Here is a 21279-nt window from a genome sequence, read left to right on the forward strand (position 1 = left end):
GTAGCAGACTGTGTAACAACTCTCTCCACAGAGCAGTGTTTCTCAACCTTAGCAACTTTAAGATGAGTGGACTTCAACTCCCAGAATTCCCCAGCCAGCCATGCTGGCTGGGGAATTCTGGGAGTTGAAGTCCACTCATCTTAAAGTTGCTAAGGTTGAGAAACACTGCCATAGAGTAAACAATTTGGAATGAAATTAAAGAACAACGTTCTTGTTTGAGGTCTTGGAGTCCACAAAAACTGTCCACCAGTTCCCATCTCTCCTCACCTGGAGGTGTGCGGCAAGCTCCCTTGATACACCTGCTCGGAGGGCAGTACATTGCCACAACGTGGGCTCATGGGTAGGGCCTGTGAGCTGACACTGACAACAGCTTCCCAATCTTCTGTGGACTGAGGAGAAGATACAACACGTTTAAAGCCACGATTCCAGAGTAAATAATGCCCTCTCAAATTCCCACACAGAATGGAGATCCTTCTTGAGAGCTATTTCTTTAAAACAGCTCCATATCTCTTTCTGACTCTAAAAGGGTTCATGAGGCCAAATGTATCAGAGAACAATTCAGTAATCACAAAATTAAACCCAGAGTTTAAAACCCAGAAAAGGGTAGGCTTGGTTTAAAAACCACTAAAACCCGAGCAAAGCATTTATTACTGTCATAGCCCTTCTTTTTGTAAAGGAGATCTTGGTGATGCATACGGAGTCTTACTCCACATTATCCTGGTAACAATCTACCTGTGAAACAGATTTTGCTGAAAAAGTGGCTGGCCCAAAGTCATGCAGTGAATTCCATAACTGAGTATGGACTTGAACCTAGGTCTCCTTTGCCCCAATGTAACAATCTAATATGTTCCCTACACTGGCTTTCTATGGTTTACATATGTTCTCACTGCTTGCATAACTACCATCAGAGCCAGTCTGGTGTAGTGGTGAAGGCACCAGGATAGGAACCGGGAGACTGGGAGTTCTAGTTCTGCCTGAGGCACAAAGCCAGCTGGGGGACCTTGGGCCAGTCCCTCTCTCTCAGCCCTAGGAAGAAGAAGGAGGCAAGGGCAAACCACTTCCAAAATATTGCCAAGAAAACTGCAGGGACTTATCCAAGCAGTTGCCAGGAGTCAACACTGATTTGAAGGCACCAAAACAAAACAAAAACTATCATCAAGGATGGGGCTAAACTCATCTCATTTGAGAGAGATTTCCACAGTGAGAGTACCACCAATGAAAGACTCCTATCTTGCATTCCTGCCAATGAAAGGTCTTCTACTGATAGGAAGACTAAGGCTTTGGCTTGGTTTTCATAACTTTGTAGTAATGCATAGACTCCCCGCTTCCTAAGTATGAACTGAAAGAGTGGAGAACTCTTTCTTTCTATAGCCATTGATTCATTCTGTTTCTTTTGAAGGGCTGGCGATGATGCAGATCTGTGCTTAAGAATTATAAGACCTAAGTTGAGAAGATGCTACTGCAGATCTATCCCTTAATCTTGACCTCTTGACCTAATAATGACCTTCCAATATGTATTTATGAAAAGCATGAGAATAGATGATTAAAGCAATTGTATTATAAAAATGAATATGCTTTTTAATTTCCCCCAGAATGATTTGTTACTTATTCTAATTAATCATTCTTGCTTCTACGCGTGTGTGCAAGATAACTTCAGGACTTTGGCCATCAAAGGCCCCACCCTTCTTCCCTCCAACAACTTCCACCCACCTCAGGCTCATAGCGGAACAAGATGTCATATTCCATTGGGTAAGGAATGTTCTCAATGTGGAAGGATAGTCCAGCCCCATCTCGTACACGGGCAAAGCCTGGGCCTGTCCATGTAATCATATGGCCTGTGTGCTCACGCCGTACAACTTCCACATCAGGCTGTAGGTAAAAATGCAGTGTCAGCAAAGCCAGGGTACCAGTGTTTCTCGCCCCCACCCTTCTGGCCTCTCCTTGAGCGTGTTTTTAGCAACTGGAATTGCAAGTGGAAGCAGCCTGTTGAGAAAGCCCTCCCACACTATACCACTAAGCTACGGCTGGACATTTCCAGCCAAGCCACATGCCAGACTTCAGTGATAGGAAACCACAAATCTCAATCTGTCTTTAGATCACCACAGAGAAGCACAGTGGGTTTAAGTTTTTTTTGTTGTTAATCTTTTAACTTAATAAAATTCAAAACTCATCAATTTCCAGGCACTCTCTCTCACCTCTCCAATCAATCAATCAATCAATCAATCTCTATCTATCTATCTATCTATCTATCTATCTATCTATCTATCTATCTATCTATCTATCTATCTATCATCTATTCATGCATACATCATCTACCTATCCACCTAATTTATATACTACCCGATTCCCTATGACACTGGGCTGCAAGAGGAGTGTGCTATGCAAGGGTTAGTGTGGGATGAGACCCATAGCTCTCTATAAATTCCCCTAAGCTAGGACTTCATGCGCAGTGCAGGACAATGTCCCTTCAGTGGGATTAAAGTGAGATTCAGCTGCCAGTCCTGCTTGCTGAACGTGAGCTGGGGAAGAAGGTCCCATCTTATTCTTTCTTTTCCTCTCTGGCAGCTGAATCTTGTGAGGCAACCCTGCTCGTAGCCCAGAGAGCTCTGGGCCATCCCATCGCAGCTTCTCTTCCCCGCTCTCTTCCAGCATCACTTCTCCCATAGATGTTCTCCCACCTTTTGTTGAAGCTGCCGGGCTCGCCAGAGCGCCCCTCGCTGCTGCAAGAGCCTTACTGTGCTGTGCTGGCGCCTCAGCCTCACTCTGCGCCCATTCTGGACTCCGTTGTAATATTCCACACAATCCACAGGCGATTCTGGCCGCAAAGGACCCTGTCACCAGGAGGAAAATAGATCTCACTGTAATTGTTACAGGCAACTGTGCCTTTCTTCCTTGGCCACCCAACAACCCAAATGAGCTAAAATCTGCAAGGGTGAAATGGAAGGGAATCATATTCCCCTATACAATTTATGGTTTGGATCCTTTGCTTGAGCCATCTGGACTGCTTCATTAACCCAAAGTAGGCAACCTGAGACCCCATGGCCACGTCTGGCCCCAAGTCCCTCTTAAGAGCCCTAAAGCCATCTTGAACCACAGCTGCCAAAAAGTAGTCATGGTTTCTTGTCCATGTAATGGGCAGAAGGAATATCCTTAAGGAACAGGATGAAGAGTCGCAGCCAAGACAACAGTCTGATAAAAGAAATCTGAGTCTGGGCCAGAACTGTAACCTGAGAAAGCGACTCAGACAAGAACCTCCCTAATTCTCATGAAGATAAAGGGAAGGAGAGGGGAAGCGCATTTAGATTTGCAAGATTCTATTACTACAACCTTGTAATAAAAGTAGTATTAGCTTGCATGTCTTTGGTTTCCACGTTTGGTCTATCTTGGAGGGCTGACAGCCACTAAGCCCTCAAAAATGAATCAGTAAATACATACATGCCAGCACCATCCACTTTGCATCATCACCACAACCCTTTTGAGTGCAGCCCTTGGACCCTGAAAGTCTACCTAACACTACAGTAAACCTACAGGCAAGCCTGTGACTGCCTGACTTTGCTCATCCCTTTTGCTGGGAAAGCATGATTTGGGCGGTATGTGTTAACCTATCAGAGGAACAAGAAGGGCAGCATGCAAATGAATTTATCATTAATTGCTGATGCATGTATACTACTGAGCAGTGTTTCTCATGCTGGCTGGGGAATTCTGGGAGTTGAAGTCCACACGTCTTAAAGTTACCGAGGTTGAGAAACACTGCTACCGAGGATCTGAAAGCAGTATTTAGGCCAAGATGTGATCTCAGTATGTGCCTAAGAGAGAATAAGCAGCTCCTGTATCAGGTAATGCCATGCCAAACTCGACTCTGCCCACCTGGTCATTTAGAGCAGGCCTGTTGTGGGACTCCTCCTTGAGAGATTTGTGGGGTCTGGGCCAGGCAACAGGCCATCTTTGTATTGACCCCCATTTTATGGACCCATCTGGGGAACAGAAGTCCTCTACTCTACAAGTGTTTTGAAAACAAGTCAAAAGCAGCACTGTTCCTGGAGATATTTCACCCTTAGGTTGTGAGAATGGTGCCTTTGATGCCTTTGTTTTTTAATGGTTGATTTCTATTATGTACTGTATATGAATTTGGTTTTGGGGGGACTTTGTTGTACCTTATCCAGAGTCTCTTAAGTTTGGGGTGGACTCTAAGTATTGTAAAAATAAACAGGCAAATATACCAGCCTGTTGGACCAGACAGGGGCAACCCAACATCTCTTTTAAAGCAGCCCCTCAGCACCTTGAGTCTGCACCCACAAGATTTGGTGGTACTATTTCAGCTCATGGGTGGGGTTCATCCCTGCCCCCAAGTTCAAAAAGATCAGGCTGAAAATTGTCAGCTCTATTCTTTCTGGCATCTCTGGGTAGCCTCTTTCAGCCTTTTAGTAGGCTGGGAAGACGGGTTGTATCCCCCAGCACTCAAGCATTCTCCAAATTTGCCTTAAGCCAACCTTCTAAGAGACACCTGCATCCTTTTCCTTTGGACCAGCCTTTGCTGGCTAGGGAATTCTGGGAGTTGAAGTCCACATATCTTAAAGTTTCTAAGGTTGAGAAACACTTTTGGACTAAGATCTCTTAAACAAATGACAATGGTTTCCTAGACACAGACAATGTTGCAGGTGGATACATTCCCTCATCCTTTGCCTGACAGACTTACTGGGAGATCTTCATCGGTTGGAGCAAGACCTGTGGCATGCTCAGCTTCATACATGTAGTAGTCCAAGGGCATACAGAAAAACCCAGGCTGCACATCATCACACTGACGACCTATAAGGTGGGGCCGACAGGGACACTGCCCATCATTCACAGAGCATCTGGAGTCAGAAAGCACAATAGCAAAAAACTTGTTTTAGTGAAATCCTTGAACAATGTAAGCAGAACGGGACTGGCAAAAAGCAGGCAACATTCAACATTGCTCAACGGTGTCACTGACTACATAATGCATAAATAAGTACAGTATACAATATTAAAGGACAGGTCCTCTCCTAACATTTCTTGCGGCAATCTTGTGGTACGCCTACTATGGTGCTTCTCATCAAGATTCATAATTAATAATCCAGCCTAATGGGAGTTACCATCAAAGATCATGACATTCAGGACAGATAAACAACATGGATTAAGAACTGCAAAGACAGGATAGAGGTGCAAACTGAGATGTGGAGAAGAGATCTGGTGACTACATTGGCACTGTCTGCCTATTATTGGTCAGGAAGGGAGCCTGATTATTGAATGCATCTTCAAACAAGGCATCCTGGTTCAATTAAGCTTTGCCTTGGCAAGCAAAAATTCATGGCCAAGTCAGTCCAGGGCTGGATGCAGTAAAGAACATCACATTTCCATAGCACCGTGGCTCTCCCCAAACCTTTAGATTCAGTCTTGCAAAAAACCCATGGATGTTATCATGGCAGACAGGTGATGCTCCCACTAATGGAGTGCCAAAATTCCACCCACACCCTCTCTCGCAATCCTTCTCTTGGCTTGCCGTGTTCAGTTTTGTGATGAGAAAAGAAAAAGCTTTGTCTGCTTGCCTGCCCTAAGTCTGGGTATAAGGTCATAGGGCACTAAGGCAGCTTGCCAGCTGCAGGGAAAGGAGCGCCATGTTCCTGGGAGGTTCAAGAGGAAACTGGCCCACCTCAAAATCCCAAGGAGCTTTAGTATCTTACATCTCAAAATAGCTGTTTGGTGAGTGGAGATGTTGGCAGTTGAGCTGAAAGAAAATTGGCCCAGTTGCTCAGCAGGGGTGCTAGCATGGGAACCTGGAGATACAGCCTCAACCTCACTCCCCTGTGGAAGTGCTCAATGCTGCATGCTGAATTAGCCAGGTCTCTATGACCTCAATCTCAGATGGTTGGTTTACCCAACTGAAAAAGAAGTGTAAGTTGGGGGGCACGAAGACACTGAGTATAATTTTTACTGTAACTATTGGTAAGTTAAGCAAGGCCTGTGAGAAACACTGAGAATGCAGTAGATTGGATCCCGAGGATCAGCTCCTGTTCCCAAAGCACTTTGGGCTGGTTCCTGATGGTTTTCTCAAATTCATTAGGGGAGTGTTTCTCAACCTTGGCACCTTTAAGATGGGTGGATTTCAACTCCCAGAATTCCCCAGCCAGCATGGCATGGCTGGCTGGGGAATTCTGAGAGTTGGTCCACCATCTTAAAGTTGCCAAGGTTGAGAAATACTGCATTAGGGTATAGTCATTATTTGGTGCAATTTCAATCAGTACAAAAAGAATTTTTTTTTCCCCAAGCTGCATGAAATGGAAGTGTTCTACACATCTGAGTTACTTTGAATAAATAAATGAACGAATAAGCATTTGTCTAGAAACATTAGGTCATAACCCCGTTATAATTCACAGCCGTGCACAAGCATAGCACGGAGTCTCTTACAGAATCATAAATTGCGCTCTTTATAATGAAATTTAGAAAACACGAAATCAAAAAGTAAAAAAAAGTTTACATGTACTCTTGCTATCAAAAAGCTACAATCCCTATTTGTGCGCAATGCTAAAAAGTGTTTATGGCTATGGACTGCTTAAAGGTGTCAGTATTGTTATGGAACCTGGCCACTAGCAACCGAGTCCATTCATGCAGCTCTATTTTCAGGATGTGTCAATTCAGAATTCTCAGCGGTGGAGAAGGAGACCATCTCTTGGGAGCCGTTTAAAATGTTTCCTTCTGCCCTGTGGTCTGTACTCACTGCAGTCCTACCTATTGTCGTAGGCACCTCCAAAATCACAAGCACAACTTCGGCAGCCGGTCATATCGTAGCTCAAACCCCAATATTCAGGCTATGAAAGAGAAGGACCAACGCACGCATTAAGGGTTGGGCTCAAAGTACGCACAGCACAAACCCTGTTGATACAGCACTCACTCACCAAACACTGGTTGCAGTATTGCCCAGTTACAAAACGCTTGCAATAGCAGTTGCCGCTGATCTGGTCACAGGGGCTGCTGTCTATGGTGATCCCACGAGGGTCACACCTGCAGGCTGAGAACACATACCAGCAGTTTCCATGGGTAACCTGATCTTTAAACAGTGAGGTAGGCAACCTGAAGCCCATGGGTGACACGCAGCCCTCAGCCCCCACTTGGCAGCTTGCAAAGCACCACCAGATTGTGTTGCACGTTTCTTGCTTGAACATCTTCCCTCCCAAAAGCCCAACCCAGCAGACACGATGGCTGCAGAATGAGTAGGAACACCCAACTGCTTTGCTCCACCCAACATGCTACAACCACAACATTCAGATTTTGATAAGGGAATTCATTTAGTACAAGGCATTTCTTCATTTTGCTGCAAAGAAGTCATTGCTAAAGGATTTTCATTCCAGTTGTTTTGCCTAAAGAAAAAAAGCTAGAAATCAGGGAGTACTGTTTAAGTAAATATAGATGGGGGGGGGAAGGCTGCATAAGAGATACTGCACTCATAAAGCCTAGTTCCCTAATCTTTTTAAGTCAGTGGGCACATCTGGAATTTTGAGAGCATGTTACAGGTACTTTCAAAGAACGGCTGTCATGGTGGGCATAGCCTATCACTCCCATTTGTCTGAAGGTAAACAAAGCACCAGACTTCACTTTTTTTTTTATCTTCTACAAAACGTATCTGGGGACTCCATGGGCTCTAGGCTCCAGAGGCGTTGCTAGAAATCTAGATTAAGCATGTTCACTTTTTTATCTTCTTCTTTTTTAATTAAAGCAATGCATCCTTAGCATGTGTGTGTGTGCCCCCACTCTCATGGGCTTCAGGAAGAGTGTGAAATCTTGGCTATGCCAGATGGCCTGGGGGCCGGATGGGGGCTCACACCAGTGGAAGTGGCTTGTGGGGTAATTGATTCTACCCCCCCCCCGTCATCTTGAATGTTTTTAGTTTTTTATGTATAGGGTTTGCTTTATATAGTCTGACTTTTTAATTAATTAATGTGGGTATTTATTTTTTAACTGTTTTTGGGTTTTACTCTAATTGTGAGTTGCCCAGAGTCACCCGCTGGGGGAGATGGGCAGAATACAAATCAATCAATCAATCAATCAATCAATCAATCAAATAAATAAATGGGTCAGTACACTGTATATCCCTCAGAGTTGGTGGGATATGAGCAACAGTAAGCATGTTGGCTTGCAAGATAGTCTCTAGTTTCAGAGATCCTAGCTTGCACAGAATAGAGCAAGCACCCTTGGGATAAAACTGGACTGTGGTTGCCCTTGTGGCACAGTAGCCTAAATGTTCCAGAAACTGACTGGCATATGGTCTGAGTATGCCTAAAGTTGATAATCTTGTTCATACCTTACCTACGTTACTTAAAAGCCTTATGTGAAAGCCTTGATTGACAAAGCCATGATAGATGGTGGAGGTCAACATCTATAGACTCATCTGGTGAAGCTCACAACAGAAGGAAGATTGAGACTTGGAATGTAAGAGGATTAAATGGTAGTGAGCATAAATTAATGAGTGAAATGAAACAAAGAAAAATAGATATATTGCGTACCCATGAAATTAAGAAAAAGGGGAAGTAGGTAACTATTCTAGAGTGACTGTTCTCCACTGGAACTCAAGGAGTGTGATATGTGGCCCCACTATTCCTGCAGCCACAAGGTTTCCCCAGACAGTCTTGTTACTTACATTGGCAGCCAAGAGGATCACTGAGGCTCAGTCCATAAAAGGCTTCTTTGCAGCTGTCACAACGCACGCCTTTGACATTCTCTTTGCAGCGACACTGTCCTGCAATCATGCCCAGCGTTGCATCTGTATGACTGTCACACACACCTCCATCCAAAGAGCCCACTGGGTCACAGTCACAGGCTAGGGGGTGAAAGAGAAATAATGTTTGTGTGGGGGAGAAAAATGAGGAAGTTAGTCAGAACAATGCCACACCGCCATTCATTTCATTTGCAAAGCATGCTGAAGGCACGATAAAACCAATCCTCATTGATGGTGATTTCCAGAAGTAGTTATTATTTGTTGAAATCTCTCTTCAGGTTGGAGCTGCTACAGCTTCAGGAGGACTGGGGGCTAACTTGGGCTTTACAAGCATTTTTAAGACTTTCTGGGTCCCTGATGAAACTGACTGGTCCATGTTTTTCCCACTTTCTCCTCCATGAGGAGAAAAACACGTGCTAGGAGGAAGGGGCATGACTGACAAACACAATGGAACATGCATTCTGGATGGGCCCAGTGCACAGGAAAAGCAAAACATTGATTCTCTGAGGGTGGCCAGGAACTGGATCTTTGCATTTTGCCATATGTGAGCTCAGACTTGACATTGGCCCATATGATTCTTAGCTTTCTGGCCAACTGTGTATTATGCAGGGGTGGCCACCATATTGACTTTCCTGACCCCTTCCCTTCAGACACCCCTGGTGTTGAGGGATCAGAATGGGGGGTCCATGGAAAGAGAATCCAAACAGAGACATTGTGAGTAATCCCAGATTTATGTTTCAACCAGAAAGCAGGGATATGTTTCTCTTCTCATACATCCACACTGCTATTACAAAATGGTAGAGGGTGGGACAATTCCAGCCAGGTTCAAAAAATGTAGGAAAGATAATAGATGAATTTGAATCTTTTGCTGCAGATATCTAGATATAGGCAATAGGAGCTATCTAATTTGTTCAGTCACTTCACTGTATAGGAAGAAAAGGAAATCTTGAGACCAGGATATTCACTGCATCCAATATACTGGAAAACAGCTGGTGGGAAAAGATGAATTTACTCCAGTATGGACCTGTATGTACCCTAAATGGATTAGATACTCCCACTGTTAGAGCTGAATAAACTATTGCCTGTACAAAATTCTCTTCTATCTTACCTTAAGATGCTCATCTGATATCTTTTCTGATTTTATTGTTTTTTAGCATTAGGCCCATAACTTTTATTTCTTATACATTCTATCCAGATCATTTTATGCTTGCTCAAAAATATTTGCATTTCTCCCTCTACTAAAAAAAACCCAATTCTCTAATTGTACCTGATCCAAGCATTTGTTTCACCATGGACACATCCGTGCTAAGAAGGCCTTTGATAAACTGATTAAAAAAAAAAATCCCTTATGCATCTCCTTTGTGAGTGCAAACACTCTTATGTAGTCCCCATTAACCGAGAAATGCTGCCAAAAAAGAGATAATAGCAATAGGAGCAAATGACTTGGCCACCTTTTAGCTGAGCCACCCTATGTTCCACGCCATATCCCAATGGCCTTGTGGCAGGCTCATTTCTGTGAATTATATGGAAGTGGAAATCTAGTCAATGGATGTAAGAGGTAGACTGTTTCTCCATATGTTACCTTTCTTGGTTTTGGAAGTAGATACCAAATTAATGAGTCAGCTCAACTGGAGAAAGACCTGATTAAAACCCATTCAGATTTGGGGGAGGGGGGAGGACTCCTGGACTCACTGTTAGTTTACTGACAGTGCAATTCAAATCTCCAATGATTGTCGGTTGGCCATCATTGCTATTCAAGAACAAAAAGAAAGATCTACTACCAAATTATCAGCACCCCATATGTCTTCTTGGTATAATTGGCAAAATCTATGTCAAACACTTGTATTGGAAGTTGCAAAAGTAGCTGGTGATGGAGAGTATTTTAGCAAACAAGCTGGCTCAGAATAGGGCCCTTCATCGGGGTCCAGGTCTTGGTTTTCCATACCCTGGTGGAAAAAAATTATTATTTCCTTAAGTACTGTAGATCTTAAGCAGGCATTAACCAAGAAGATTGTATAGCAGAAGTTACAGCTTCCTCTGTTGCTCAGCACCTGTTTCACTTTCCTTCACATTTTGGAAGTGATTTCAAGAAATAGGGGAATAAAGCAAGGTTGTATCCTTGCTCTTCTCCTATTTAACATCTACATTAATCTTACAGTGGGTTTTTCTAAAAAAACAAGTCTCATCCCCCAAACTACCAAACAAGAGCTGGCTTGAGAGTAGTGCATTTGAAAAGGATCTGAGTGTTTTAGTAGAACACATGATAAACATATGCCAACAGGTGATACAGCTGTTAAAATGGTCAGTGTGTTAACAGAGGCGTAGGGTCCAGATCATAAGAAGTAATTGCCCCCCTTTAGTTTATCCTGATCAGTCCCCAGTTGCAATACTGTGTTCAGTGATGAATGAATTCAGAGGAGTGTGTCAAGGAACCCTGACAAGGCCTGAAGCTGAGGAGCAAGGAGGAGAGGTAAGACAAGAGTATTGACCAATGGGAAGAGCACCATCCTCAAGATCCACACCCTCCAGAATTCTCATCTGAGCACCAGTTTTAGATCTGAGTTGGACTAATTGCTAAAGAGAGAGAATGGGATGGGATCATAGGGTGCAGAATCATACTGGGAGCAGCAGAAAACACCTTGTGTGCAAGCACCGGTGAATCAAATGCACAGACCATTCCTTACCGTATTTATATCTACTGGGTTCTGACAATTTATTATATAATCTACTTCAAATCCTGTTCTCTGGAGGAAAGCTGGAATAATATCTAACAAACAGCAGTGCCTCTTATACAGATCAACAAATCCTGGAAGTGCTTTCAAATGGGAGCACCTGATTGCTGACAAGTCTGAAAGTTGCTAGCAATTTAAATCATGGGCATTTAAAATAGGATTAAATTTGGTCAATGAAAAATAGAAACTTTTCAGTTTTACAGAATGCTTCTCAAAGCAAATGACAAAGCCACTCGCTTTCAGCCATATACAGATCCAGATTATTCCTCTTTGCTTCTGTCACGTCAATCACGTATAGTGACAAGGAGAAAGTGACATACTTACGAATGCATGCTGTTTCGGCCCTGATGTCAGCCAGTGGGTTGCGGTAGAAGAATGGCTTGCAGATCTGGCAGTGGCGGCCCATGGTGTTGTGCTGGCACTCATCACAGACCCCACCACTGGAGTTGCCCGTGGCCAAGTACACAGCTATGTCAAAGTGGCACCGGTGGGAGTGTTCATTGCAGTTGCACTCTGGGGAGAAGGCAGGAAGGCGGTTCAGGTGCCTGCATTCCACTCATGTCCATTCTCTTCCATGGATCCTCACCCAAGACAGCCCCCTAATCTAACAATACTTATTCCAGTAGAGCCCAAATAAAGCATGACATAGACTAACCACCATCTGACCTGAACCTTTGGGACTCTGAATAGTCTCAAGTCATGCCAATAATGGTGCTCCCACAGACCAAGGAGTATCACAAAGGAGCAAGGTGGGCAAGATGAAGGAGCCATAAACTGGAGCAGAGAAAGGTCCAGGTGTTTCTGCAATGGGGCTGGATGGCCATCCAAAAGAGGAGGCTGGGTATCCAGATCTTAACTAGATGTGAGATTCAGAATACTATCCAATTTAATAAATCAGTAAGTGCACCCACAGCTAAAACTTTTCAGGGCTTGTGGTCTTGGCCAGTGATGTCACCATGTGCTCCAAGAGACTGCAATGACTCCCGCTGTGCAATTCCTAACTGCTCCATGCAAACACAATGGCCTAGCCCTCACCCCACACCTTTGCAAGCATGTGGATTGTGGACCTCAGCTGGACTCCAAGGCAAATCCTGATAGAAATCCTTGCAGAACTCACAGTTGAGACCCTTGGTGTGGTGCTTGCAGACACAACGTCCCTGGATCTGGAGCAGAGGAGACAGATAGAATGAGCTTCAGGGCTTTGCACACCAACTAGCAGGACAGCAGAGTGTCTCTTAGCATAGAGATGCTTTTTTAAAAAAGCACAAATTTCTGGGTGTAGAGAACTCCCAATACAAGCTAAGCTCACATAAACTTCATGTGGTTCTCAGCATATGGTCAGGATCTGCAAATCCCCAATCCTACTACAGATTCTAGATGCAGCTAAAGAATTCATGTATCTTGATATTTTTTAAAGAGTGAGTTCCTAGTCTTGATCCTTGTGAAAAACAGTAAGCCTGAAAAGTCTACATCGATTTTATGCCAATCGGGATGAAAATTTACTGGGAGGGATATTAATTTCACACACACATTCCTTTCCATGAGGGCTATGCATGCTTCAAAAATCATTCAGAAGAGGTGCTTCAGCATGCATGACTGCATGAGTTGCCTGAAAAAGACACAGCTGACATTAAAGATGGGGGTGTTTTAATGAGTCCAATACCCCAATCTACTACTGTGCATTCTTGTTTTCCTTTAGCATTCTATAGGTACAATTCTTTTTCCATCTCTATTAGTTTGCCTCCAGTAGTAATGGCTGTGAGAGCTGGACCATAAAGAAGGCTGAGCGCCGAAGAATTGATGCCTTTGAACTGTGGTGCTGGAGAAGACTCTTAAGAGTCCCCTGGACTGCTAGGAGGTCAAACCAGTCAATCTTAAAGGAAATCAACCCTGATTGCTCATTGGAAGGACTGATAATGAAGCTCAAGCTCAGATACTTTGGTCACTTAATATGAAGAGAGGAGTCTTTGGAAAAGACCCTGATGCTGGGAAAGATTGAAGGCAAAAGGAGAAGGGGCCGGCAGAGGATGAGATGGTTAGATAGCATCACTGAAGCAATCAGCATGGAACTGAGCCAACTCAGGGAGGCAGTGAAGGACAGGAAGGCCTGGTGCAATATGGTTCATGGGGTCACGAAGAGTCGGACACGACTTAACGACTGAACAACAACAACATTAGTTTGCCACCTAATCAAAAACAGTACTTCTGACAAAGGGGCTGTTTTAACAAAAGACAGTGGGGGCTATCAATGTTGAAGAATTAAAATGCATACTTGATTGTTGTTTGAAATGTGGTTTAATTGAAACCAGAACTTTTTGTTTACTAGGTCTTATGGACAGCCAACTAGAAAATACTCATGGACAATTGGTTTTATATATGGTAATGGCAGTCAGGTGACTATATGCACAAAAATAAAAATATACAGAAATACCCACATTGGAGGAGTGGACTGTGAAGATGGTAGAACTTGCTGAAATGGCCAAATTGACCTGTCTGATTAGGGAAGGAACAATAACTATTTTTATAGAAGACTGGAAACCCTTCACGTGTCAGGAGTTTCTCATGGGAAGAAATTCATCCCGTTATCTGTGCAACAATATTATGTCTAGCTTATGGAGCTTATGTGAACAAAACAACTTGTGATTGTGTGTTGTGCACGTATACTGCTATTTACTGCCACCTATTGGCATGTGTATGCTAGTTACCCAGTGGGGGGGTAAGGAGTGACAATATAACTGGAGCATTGTATGCCCAGCCCTGTAGTTGCAGTTGCAGTAGAGCGTTAGCCGCTATGTAGGTATGTAGTTTTATGGGTTATGTAGTTGTAACAAATAACCAAGTAGCGTACCTCTTCTCTGAGAGTTTTTGGCTAGAGACTTTATGTTTGTGGATAAGTCTTGGATGCTGAATTTATGAGAAGAAGTGTTTTTTTCTGTATTTTATATACAACTTGTATTTTATGAAGTTTTGCATTTTTATCAATAAATAACCAGATAGTATATATTTTCTGGCTGAGTTTCTTTGGAGAACAAGATATGGACATTGCAGTTTGCAAACCTATCATGCTGGTGTGTATTTTTTCCCTGGGCAAAGGGTTTCTGGGAGCATTGCTGTACTCTGCTCAACATCACGGACTTTTTGCTGAAAATGAACAAAAATGAATTGGCGATTTTGGGATTTACTGATTAAAAAGTGGGAGCCTATGTTATGTAAGTAGGGAGGGCGGAAACAGTAATAACCACATTTATAACTGCTGCAAAGAAGATTGAAAGTCGCTTCTTTCGATATTTTTCTTTCTTTTTTCTTTCTCTTTCTTTGACTTTCGCTGTTTTTCACTTTTTCTTTTATCTTTTCGTATCTTTTTTTTCTAATTTTCTTTTTACATTTCTGTAGTTTTTAATCCTCTACAAAATTCTTTTTCAATAAACATTATATTTGAAATGTGGTATACAGTAATTGATTTCTACCGGGGGGTTTGTACGTTCGGTTCACAGACTAGGGAACCTGTTCTGCATACAACTGGAAGGGAATGGATGTCAACCATAATATCTCAGTACAGTAGCTACTTAGCTTATTTATTTATTTATTTATTTATTAAATTTATATGCTGCTCATCTCCCCCAGAGAGTGACTTGTAGCTTGTAGCCCTTCTTCGATGGTTGCATATTGCTATTAGCCCCTGCACAGGGAGGATCATCTATGCCAGTGTTTCTCAACCTTGGCCACTTGAACATGTGTGGACTTCAACTCCCAGAATTCCCCAGCCAGCCATGCTGGCTGGGGAATTCTGGGAATTGAAGTCCACACATCTTCAAGTGGCCAGGGTTGAGAAACACTGACCTATGCTAATAAAAATGCTCAGTTTCATTTCTTTCATATCTTAACAGTTCTTCCCATCGCCCTGGTCTCCTCCTCATCTCCCACTGGATAACTTACCATGCCCTCAACCGGGTTTGCTGATCCTGTCAACGGGGCACACTCGGAGGCATGTCCATAACAGAAGCAGCTCCCTCGAAGCACCATCTCATATACCGCATAGTAGTATTTCTGTAATACTTGATATCGTGAGTCTAATAAATTGTCTCCCAGAGTATGCAGCTTTGTGAAGTTCACCCGCAAGTTGGTGACTCGTAACAAATCTGGGCAAGAGAAGGAATTGTTGGAGGAGTGTTTTAGCTTTTAGAGCTTCTTCAGCCTCCCTCTTTCTATATTCTCCGTTCTTGGCTTTTCTCCCTCCTTCTTTTTAGGGTCACAGTTCCAAGGTAGAAAGCACAATAGTATATGCCATCCTTTCCCAAACGTATCTCCTCCAAAGATGTTGAATAAAAATTCAAATCACGTCCAATCATTGGTAGTTCAACAGGGTGTGATTGTCCAACACATCTGGAGGACACCATATTGAAAACCTGGCATATATAGTACTATGTTATCCTAACCTTCAAAAAGCCCTGTTAGATTAGTCCAAATGCCAATTCAGTATGAGGTGACCTTCCTTCTAATAATGATGCCTTTTATTTATTAAATGCCCTAACCCTAACCCTGATAGTCCTCTATATGCTTCCTCACCACTCATTCCCATATTTGCTTGCTTGGGGCATGACTTTGTGGTACACACGGCAATATCTAAAGCCTTGGCCACATTTTTCAACCCTTGACAACATTTCTTTTCAATTCTCATAAGCAATCTCTTCCTTACTTCCTGTTGCTGCCATACCTTGGATTTCCTGGCTGTAGGGGTCTTCTACTTTCACCGCTGGGTCTAGAACCTTGAAAATCACCTGCAGAGAGAAGTTAAATCTAAGTTTTTCCTAAGAGCATAAAGCCATTGGGCTTTTTTATCAAGAGAAAAAATGTCCATAGAAAAGTAGTTAGAGTGGAGCTGTTATCTCAATTAGGCAAGGAATGGGTCTAGTAATAATTAGTCATGTTAGCGCTTCAAAATAAGAAATACCAATGTAGTGAATAAATAGGATGTACCAACGCATCTTTTAAAATGTGCATTATTCAACACAGATACAAAATCCGGCAAGTCATAACACTGCCAGTACAAAGGGGGTTCTCATGCTGAGTGGTGCTACAAGCCACTGAATTTCAAATAAGCTTGACCTTTCCCATCCCCTTGATATCACAAATTCAGGAATCTGCCCTAAAAAACCCAACTGAGCTAAAGTTAAAATGAGCCCCTGAGAAAGGCAGTGGTTTTGAGATGGAAAAAATCTCCCGCATAAAGAATTTGCTTTGAGCTGAATGGCATATTTTGATAATAAAAGGTTAAGCAATTTGGGCCCAGCTGCTTTACTCAGAACTGAGGATATCAAGAGAAATTGCTTGATATCTCTCTGGTGTGTGGATAGGGAAAGTATGAATGCTTAGAGAGAATATTTCTCCTCATTTCAATTTCTGCCTTCTTTTAATATTGCTGATATAGTAGGTAAAAAGAAAAACAGAACAATTTTAAAGGTTTATTAGGTTAGAACTGGGCTCAATTCTTCATTAAGTCCTAGGTCCTTGTACTTTCAATACCATCAGAGCAGCTAAGCCCAAACTTCACATTTTACCTGCTCTGGCTAGACGAGTTGGTTGTGCATAAAACCTGGAGCACAATTTTGTCAGGGCTATAGCTTTACCAATGTACCCAACGCCCAATCCGTGTCAGGTATGTTCTGGTCTTTCTTCCCTACTCTTCAGCCAGTATGTCCAGGCATAGCAAGAAAAATGTGAAGTTCTGGCTTAGCTGTAGTCCGTGTAACAATTTAACAATGGTTCTATGAACCAAACAAAACTGACCATTTTCCTTCTGGGTCACCCTCCCAGTTAAAGTTTGGCATTCCCATGGCTGCTGTTTGATAAAATTTTAAGAATAGATTATAGAACTCCTATACCACATCCAGTTAGCCCCAAGAGATTCACCTGAAAAACCAAAGTAGATTTTACTGCTTTCCAAATTCATTTCAACAATAGTGACTGTCTGCATTCATACTCAGAACCTGAGATTTTACATTCCTATCTGCTGTTTAAAAATTAGTTTGAACACCACATTGATCTTTCTGTTCCATGAACACAGTCAACTGCATTACACTGAATCAGACCATTACTTTTTCTTCACTCTGTATTATCTACACCAGTGTTCCTTAACCTTGACAACTTTAAGATGTGTGGACTTCAACTCCCAGAATTAAATTAAATTAAATCTAGGATATCCTGCCTGCAAATTATGTTTGCCATCAAATTGTAGCACTTCCTCAGAGCCAAGTATCTACAGTCAGGTCCAGAAATATTGGGACATCGACACAGTTCTAACATCTTTGGCTCTATACAGCACCACAATGGATTTGGAATGAAACAAACACAATGTGCCTTAACTGCAGACTGTCAGCTTTAATTTGAGGGTATGTACATCCAACTCAGGTGAACGGTGTAGGAATTACAACAGTTTGCATATGTGCCTCCCACTTGTTAAGGGACCAAAAGTAATGGGACAATTGGCTTCTCAGCTGTTCCATGGCCAGGTGTGTGATATTCCCTCAGCACCCCAATTACAATGTGCAGATAAAAGGCCCAGAGTTCATTTCAAGTGTGCTATTTGCATTTGGAAACTGTTGCTGTCAACTCTCAAGATGAGATCCAAAGAGCTGTCACTATCAGTGAAGCAAGCCATCAGTAGGCTGAAGAAACAAAACAAACCCATCAGAGAGATAGCAAGAACATTAGGCGTGGCCAAAACAACTGTTTGGAACATTTTCAAAAAGAAGGAATGCACCGGTGAGCTCAGCAACACCAAAAGACCCGGGAGACAACGGAAAACAACTGTGGTGGATGACCGAAGAATCCTTTCCCTGGTGAAGAAAACACCCTTCACAACAGTTGGCCAGATCAAGAACACTCTCCAGGAGGTAGGTGTATATGTGTCAAAGTCAACAATCAAAAGAAGACGTCACCAGAGTGAATACAGAGGGTTCACCACAAGATGTAAACCATTGGTGAGCCTCAAAAACAGGAAGGCCAGATTAGAGTTTGCCAAACGACATCTAAAAAAGCCTTCACAGTTCTGGAACAACATCCTATGGACAGATGAGACCAAGATCAACTTGTACCAGAGTGATGGGAAGAGAAGAGTATGGAGAAGGAAAGGAACTGCTCATGATCCTAAGCATACCACCTCATCAGTGAAGCATGGTGGTGGTAGTGTCATGGCGTGGGCATGTATGGCTGCCAATGGAACTGGTTCTCTTGTATTTATTGATGATGTGACTGCTGACAAAAGCAGCGGGATGAATTCTGCAGTGTTTCAGGCAATATTATCTGCTCACATTCAGCCAAATGCTGCAGAACTCATTGGACGGTGCTTCACAGTACAGATGGACAATGACCCAAAGCATACTGCAAAAGCAACCAAAGAGTTTTTGAAGGGACAGAAGTGGAATGTTATGCAATGGCCAAGTCAATCACCTGACCTGAATCCCATTGAGCATGCATTTCACTTGCTGAAGACAAAACTGAAGGGAAAATGCCCCAAGAACAAGCAGGAACTGAAGACAGTTGCAGTAGAGGCCTGGCAGGGCATCACCAGGGATGAAACCCAGCGTCTGGTGATGTCTATGCGTTCCAGGCTTCAGGCTGTGATTGACTGCAACGGATTTGCAACCAAGTATTAAAAAGGGAAAGTTTGATTTATGATTATTATTCTGTCCCATTACTTTTGGTCCCTTAACAAGTGGGAGGCACATATGCAAACTGTTGTAATTCCTACACCGTTCACCTGAGTTGGATGTACATACCCTCAAATTAAAGCTGACAGTCTGCAGTTAAAGCACATTGTGTTTGTTTCATTCCAAATCCATTGTGGTGGTGTATAGAGCCAAAGATGTTAGAATTGTGTCGATGTCCCAATATTTCTGGACCTGACTGTAATTGCAGAGATACAATTCTCTTGTCTTCCACAAGGTGACATTGCCCCACTTGCATTTCATTCTACTTCCACAGAATAGCACTGACTTCACCGTGGCTGGAGGGCTCAATCTCAGAGTATCTCTGGTCACACATTGCTTGATTGACATGTGTTGGGACCTGAGTAGGGATAGCTGGGAAGAGCTTGGAGCAATTGAAGGCAAAGTAGCGATAAACCTTCCAGCTTTGCCCAAAATCTGATGAACGCTCGAGGAGCATTGCTGCTGGACGGAAAGTCTGGAAGAGAAGAAAGAGAGGAATGAACTGGAGAATGTTTGTTGTTACTCTAGCTAACTTCCCTGTTCACCAATAAGAGATAATCTCCATATTAAAATGTTAAAACCTTAAATGAATACCAAAGCAAGTCAGGTATTTGTGAACAAAAGAGACTGAATTTTCTAGATGCAGATTTGATTTTCACTCACTTTTTCCCCCAGACCTTCTGCATATTTTCCATGGCATTACAGAACTATATGGAAGAGTTTCTGTGATTTGCTTAAGAATATAATACATTTTTATTTCACCAGCACTTTTCTTACATGTTTCCTTCTGTAGAATATCTACAGGACCTGCTACAGAGGGTTGAGTGACAATCTGTCATAACACCCTGTTGGATCAGATGCTGCAGTGATCCAGGGGTCCCAGTAAAATAGGAGAGCCTCTCATGTTTTACTGCTCCCCCCAATCAAGTTTTGACTGATGACTAGACCCATCTAGCCCTCTGGTACAGCATACCTCCTCCCCCAGGCCCAGCTCACGCTAGCTAGGGGGGGCAACCAGTGGATGTTTCCCCCACCTCCAGGGAAATCCACCAGTTGCTGCATCTAACTTACCCTGCAATGAATTATTAGGGCAGTTCCACTCACTGGCCTCATTACAAAGCACCGCTGAGATCAGCCACAGGAAAAGAGCAAAGTTACGCTGACACAGTTTGTGCCGCTCATGGACTGGAGGACCCATGTCAAGCTGGCTCTTCAGATGTGCACTGAAGGTAGCTTTTCTGAGGCTGAGAGTCTCCAGAAATGCTGGAATGCAAATCCCAGCATTCAGGACAGCATGGCCATTGACGTGAAATTATGGGGCTGTGGTCCAACAAATCTGAGAAGAATCAAGTTGGGGAAAGCCACTCTAGTTTCTGTGGGTAAAACCTATTGGGGAGAACTTTATTCGACTGAGGAAGGAAGTAGTGAGGAGGCTGATGCCGAGTAGGCAAAGATTCTTTGCAGTGCACTGCATGATACACCCAGCCTAGATTAAAAACAGAAACTCCTACTGAGATGAATAACATTTAAGTGCCAACTTAAAGGTTAAATATATTATTGTATTAACATGCATGGTTTTCACAAATGCAAATAACTACTGGGCTGTGTGCATGGAATAATACTCAAGTGCGCAGCAGGCAGGGAGGCCTTTATAAACTCTTTTCTGCTTGTTAGGCTTTTTGTGAAAATCACTTCTCGGAAATGGGAGAGGAAATTCCCCATTGGCACTAAATTTAATTGGCCCAGAAACCCAGGTATTTGCAGAAAAGCACATTAATTTACAAATTGAAATTTTAAAAAAACACCCAAAAATTATAGCTAGAAAGGATTCTGTTTATTCAGTATTTTTGTCAAGTATTTTTTATACCTCCTATGAAGGCAAAACATCTAATATCCACCCTAGTGCATATTCATAGTTCCTCAGTACCTTAAATTTCATTATAAGGTGAGTAAAGTGGAATTCAGCTTCCAAGTCCAAGCGGATGCTGACCTGCTCTACACCTGGGGAGGGACAAAGACAGAAATTAGACCTCCCTCAAGAACTCTCCTCAAGTAGTCTTGATATGTAATGCTCAAGAAAGCAGGAACTTGTTATCTAGCGCCACCA

At 42.9% G+C, this 21279-nt stretch overlaps 1 protein-coding gene across 4 annotated transcripts in view; it reads right to left on the bottom strand.

The window, feature by feature from the left end:
* LOC103063208 (laminin subunit beta-1-like) overlaps positions 1 to 21279 on the bottom strand; it is a 77980-nt gene that overhangs the window by 38466 nt on the left and 18235 nt on the right. For 3 of the 4 annotated variants that reach the window (XR_015795020.1, XM_088134486.1, XM_088134488.1), the window contains exons 5-17: positions 21100 to 21173; positions 19459 to 19647; positions 16178 to 16241; positions 15400 to 15602; positions 12506 to 12626; positions 11788 to 11976; positions 8654 to 8833; positions 6915 to 7027; positions 6748 to 6827; positions 4697 to 4853; positions 2679 to 2831; positions 1711 to 1869; positions 268 to 389 (exon numbers count right to left, since the gene is read on the bottom strand). Coding sequence is in view for 3 of the 4 variants with exons in the window: in XM_088134486.1 (XP_087990612.1) it covers positions 268 to 389; positions 1711 to 1869; positions 2679 to 2831; positions 4697 to 4853; positions 6748 to 6827; positions 6915 to 7027; positions 8654 to 8833; positions 11788 to 11976; positions 12506 to 12626; positions 15400 to 15602; positions 16178 to 16241; positions 19459 to 19647; positions 21100 to 21173 (1804 nt within the window). In the remaining variant the exon portion in view is untranslated. The remainder of the gene's footprint in view (positions 1 to 267; positions 390 to 1710; positions 1870 to 2678; positions 2832 to 4696; positions 4854 to 6747; positions 6828 to 6914; positions 7028 to 8653; positions 8834 to 11787; positions 11977 to 12505; positions 12627 to 15399; positions 15603 to 16177; positions 16242 to 19458; positions 19648 to 21099; positions 21174 to 21279) is intronic. The other variant, XM_088134487.1, reaches the window with a different exon arrangement.

The sequence above is a fragment of the Python bivittatus genome, unplaced genomic scaffold, assembly GCF_059951505.1.
Source record: "Python bivittatus isolate LINGU-HERP-01145 unplaced genomic scaffold, Pbiv_v1 ctg000080_np1212, whole genome shotgun sequence".
Lineage (NCBI taxonomy): Eukaryota > Metazoa > Chordata > Lepidosauria > Squamata > Pythonidae > Python > Python bivittatus.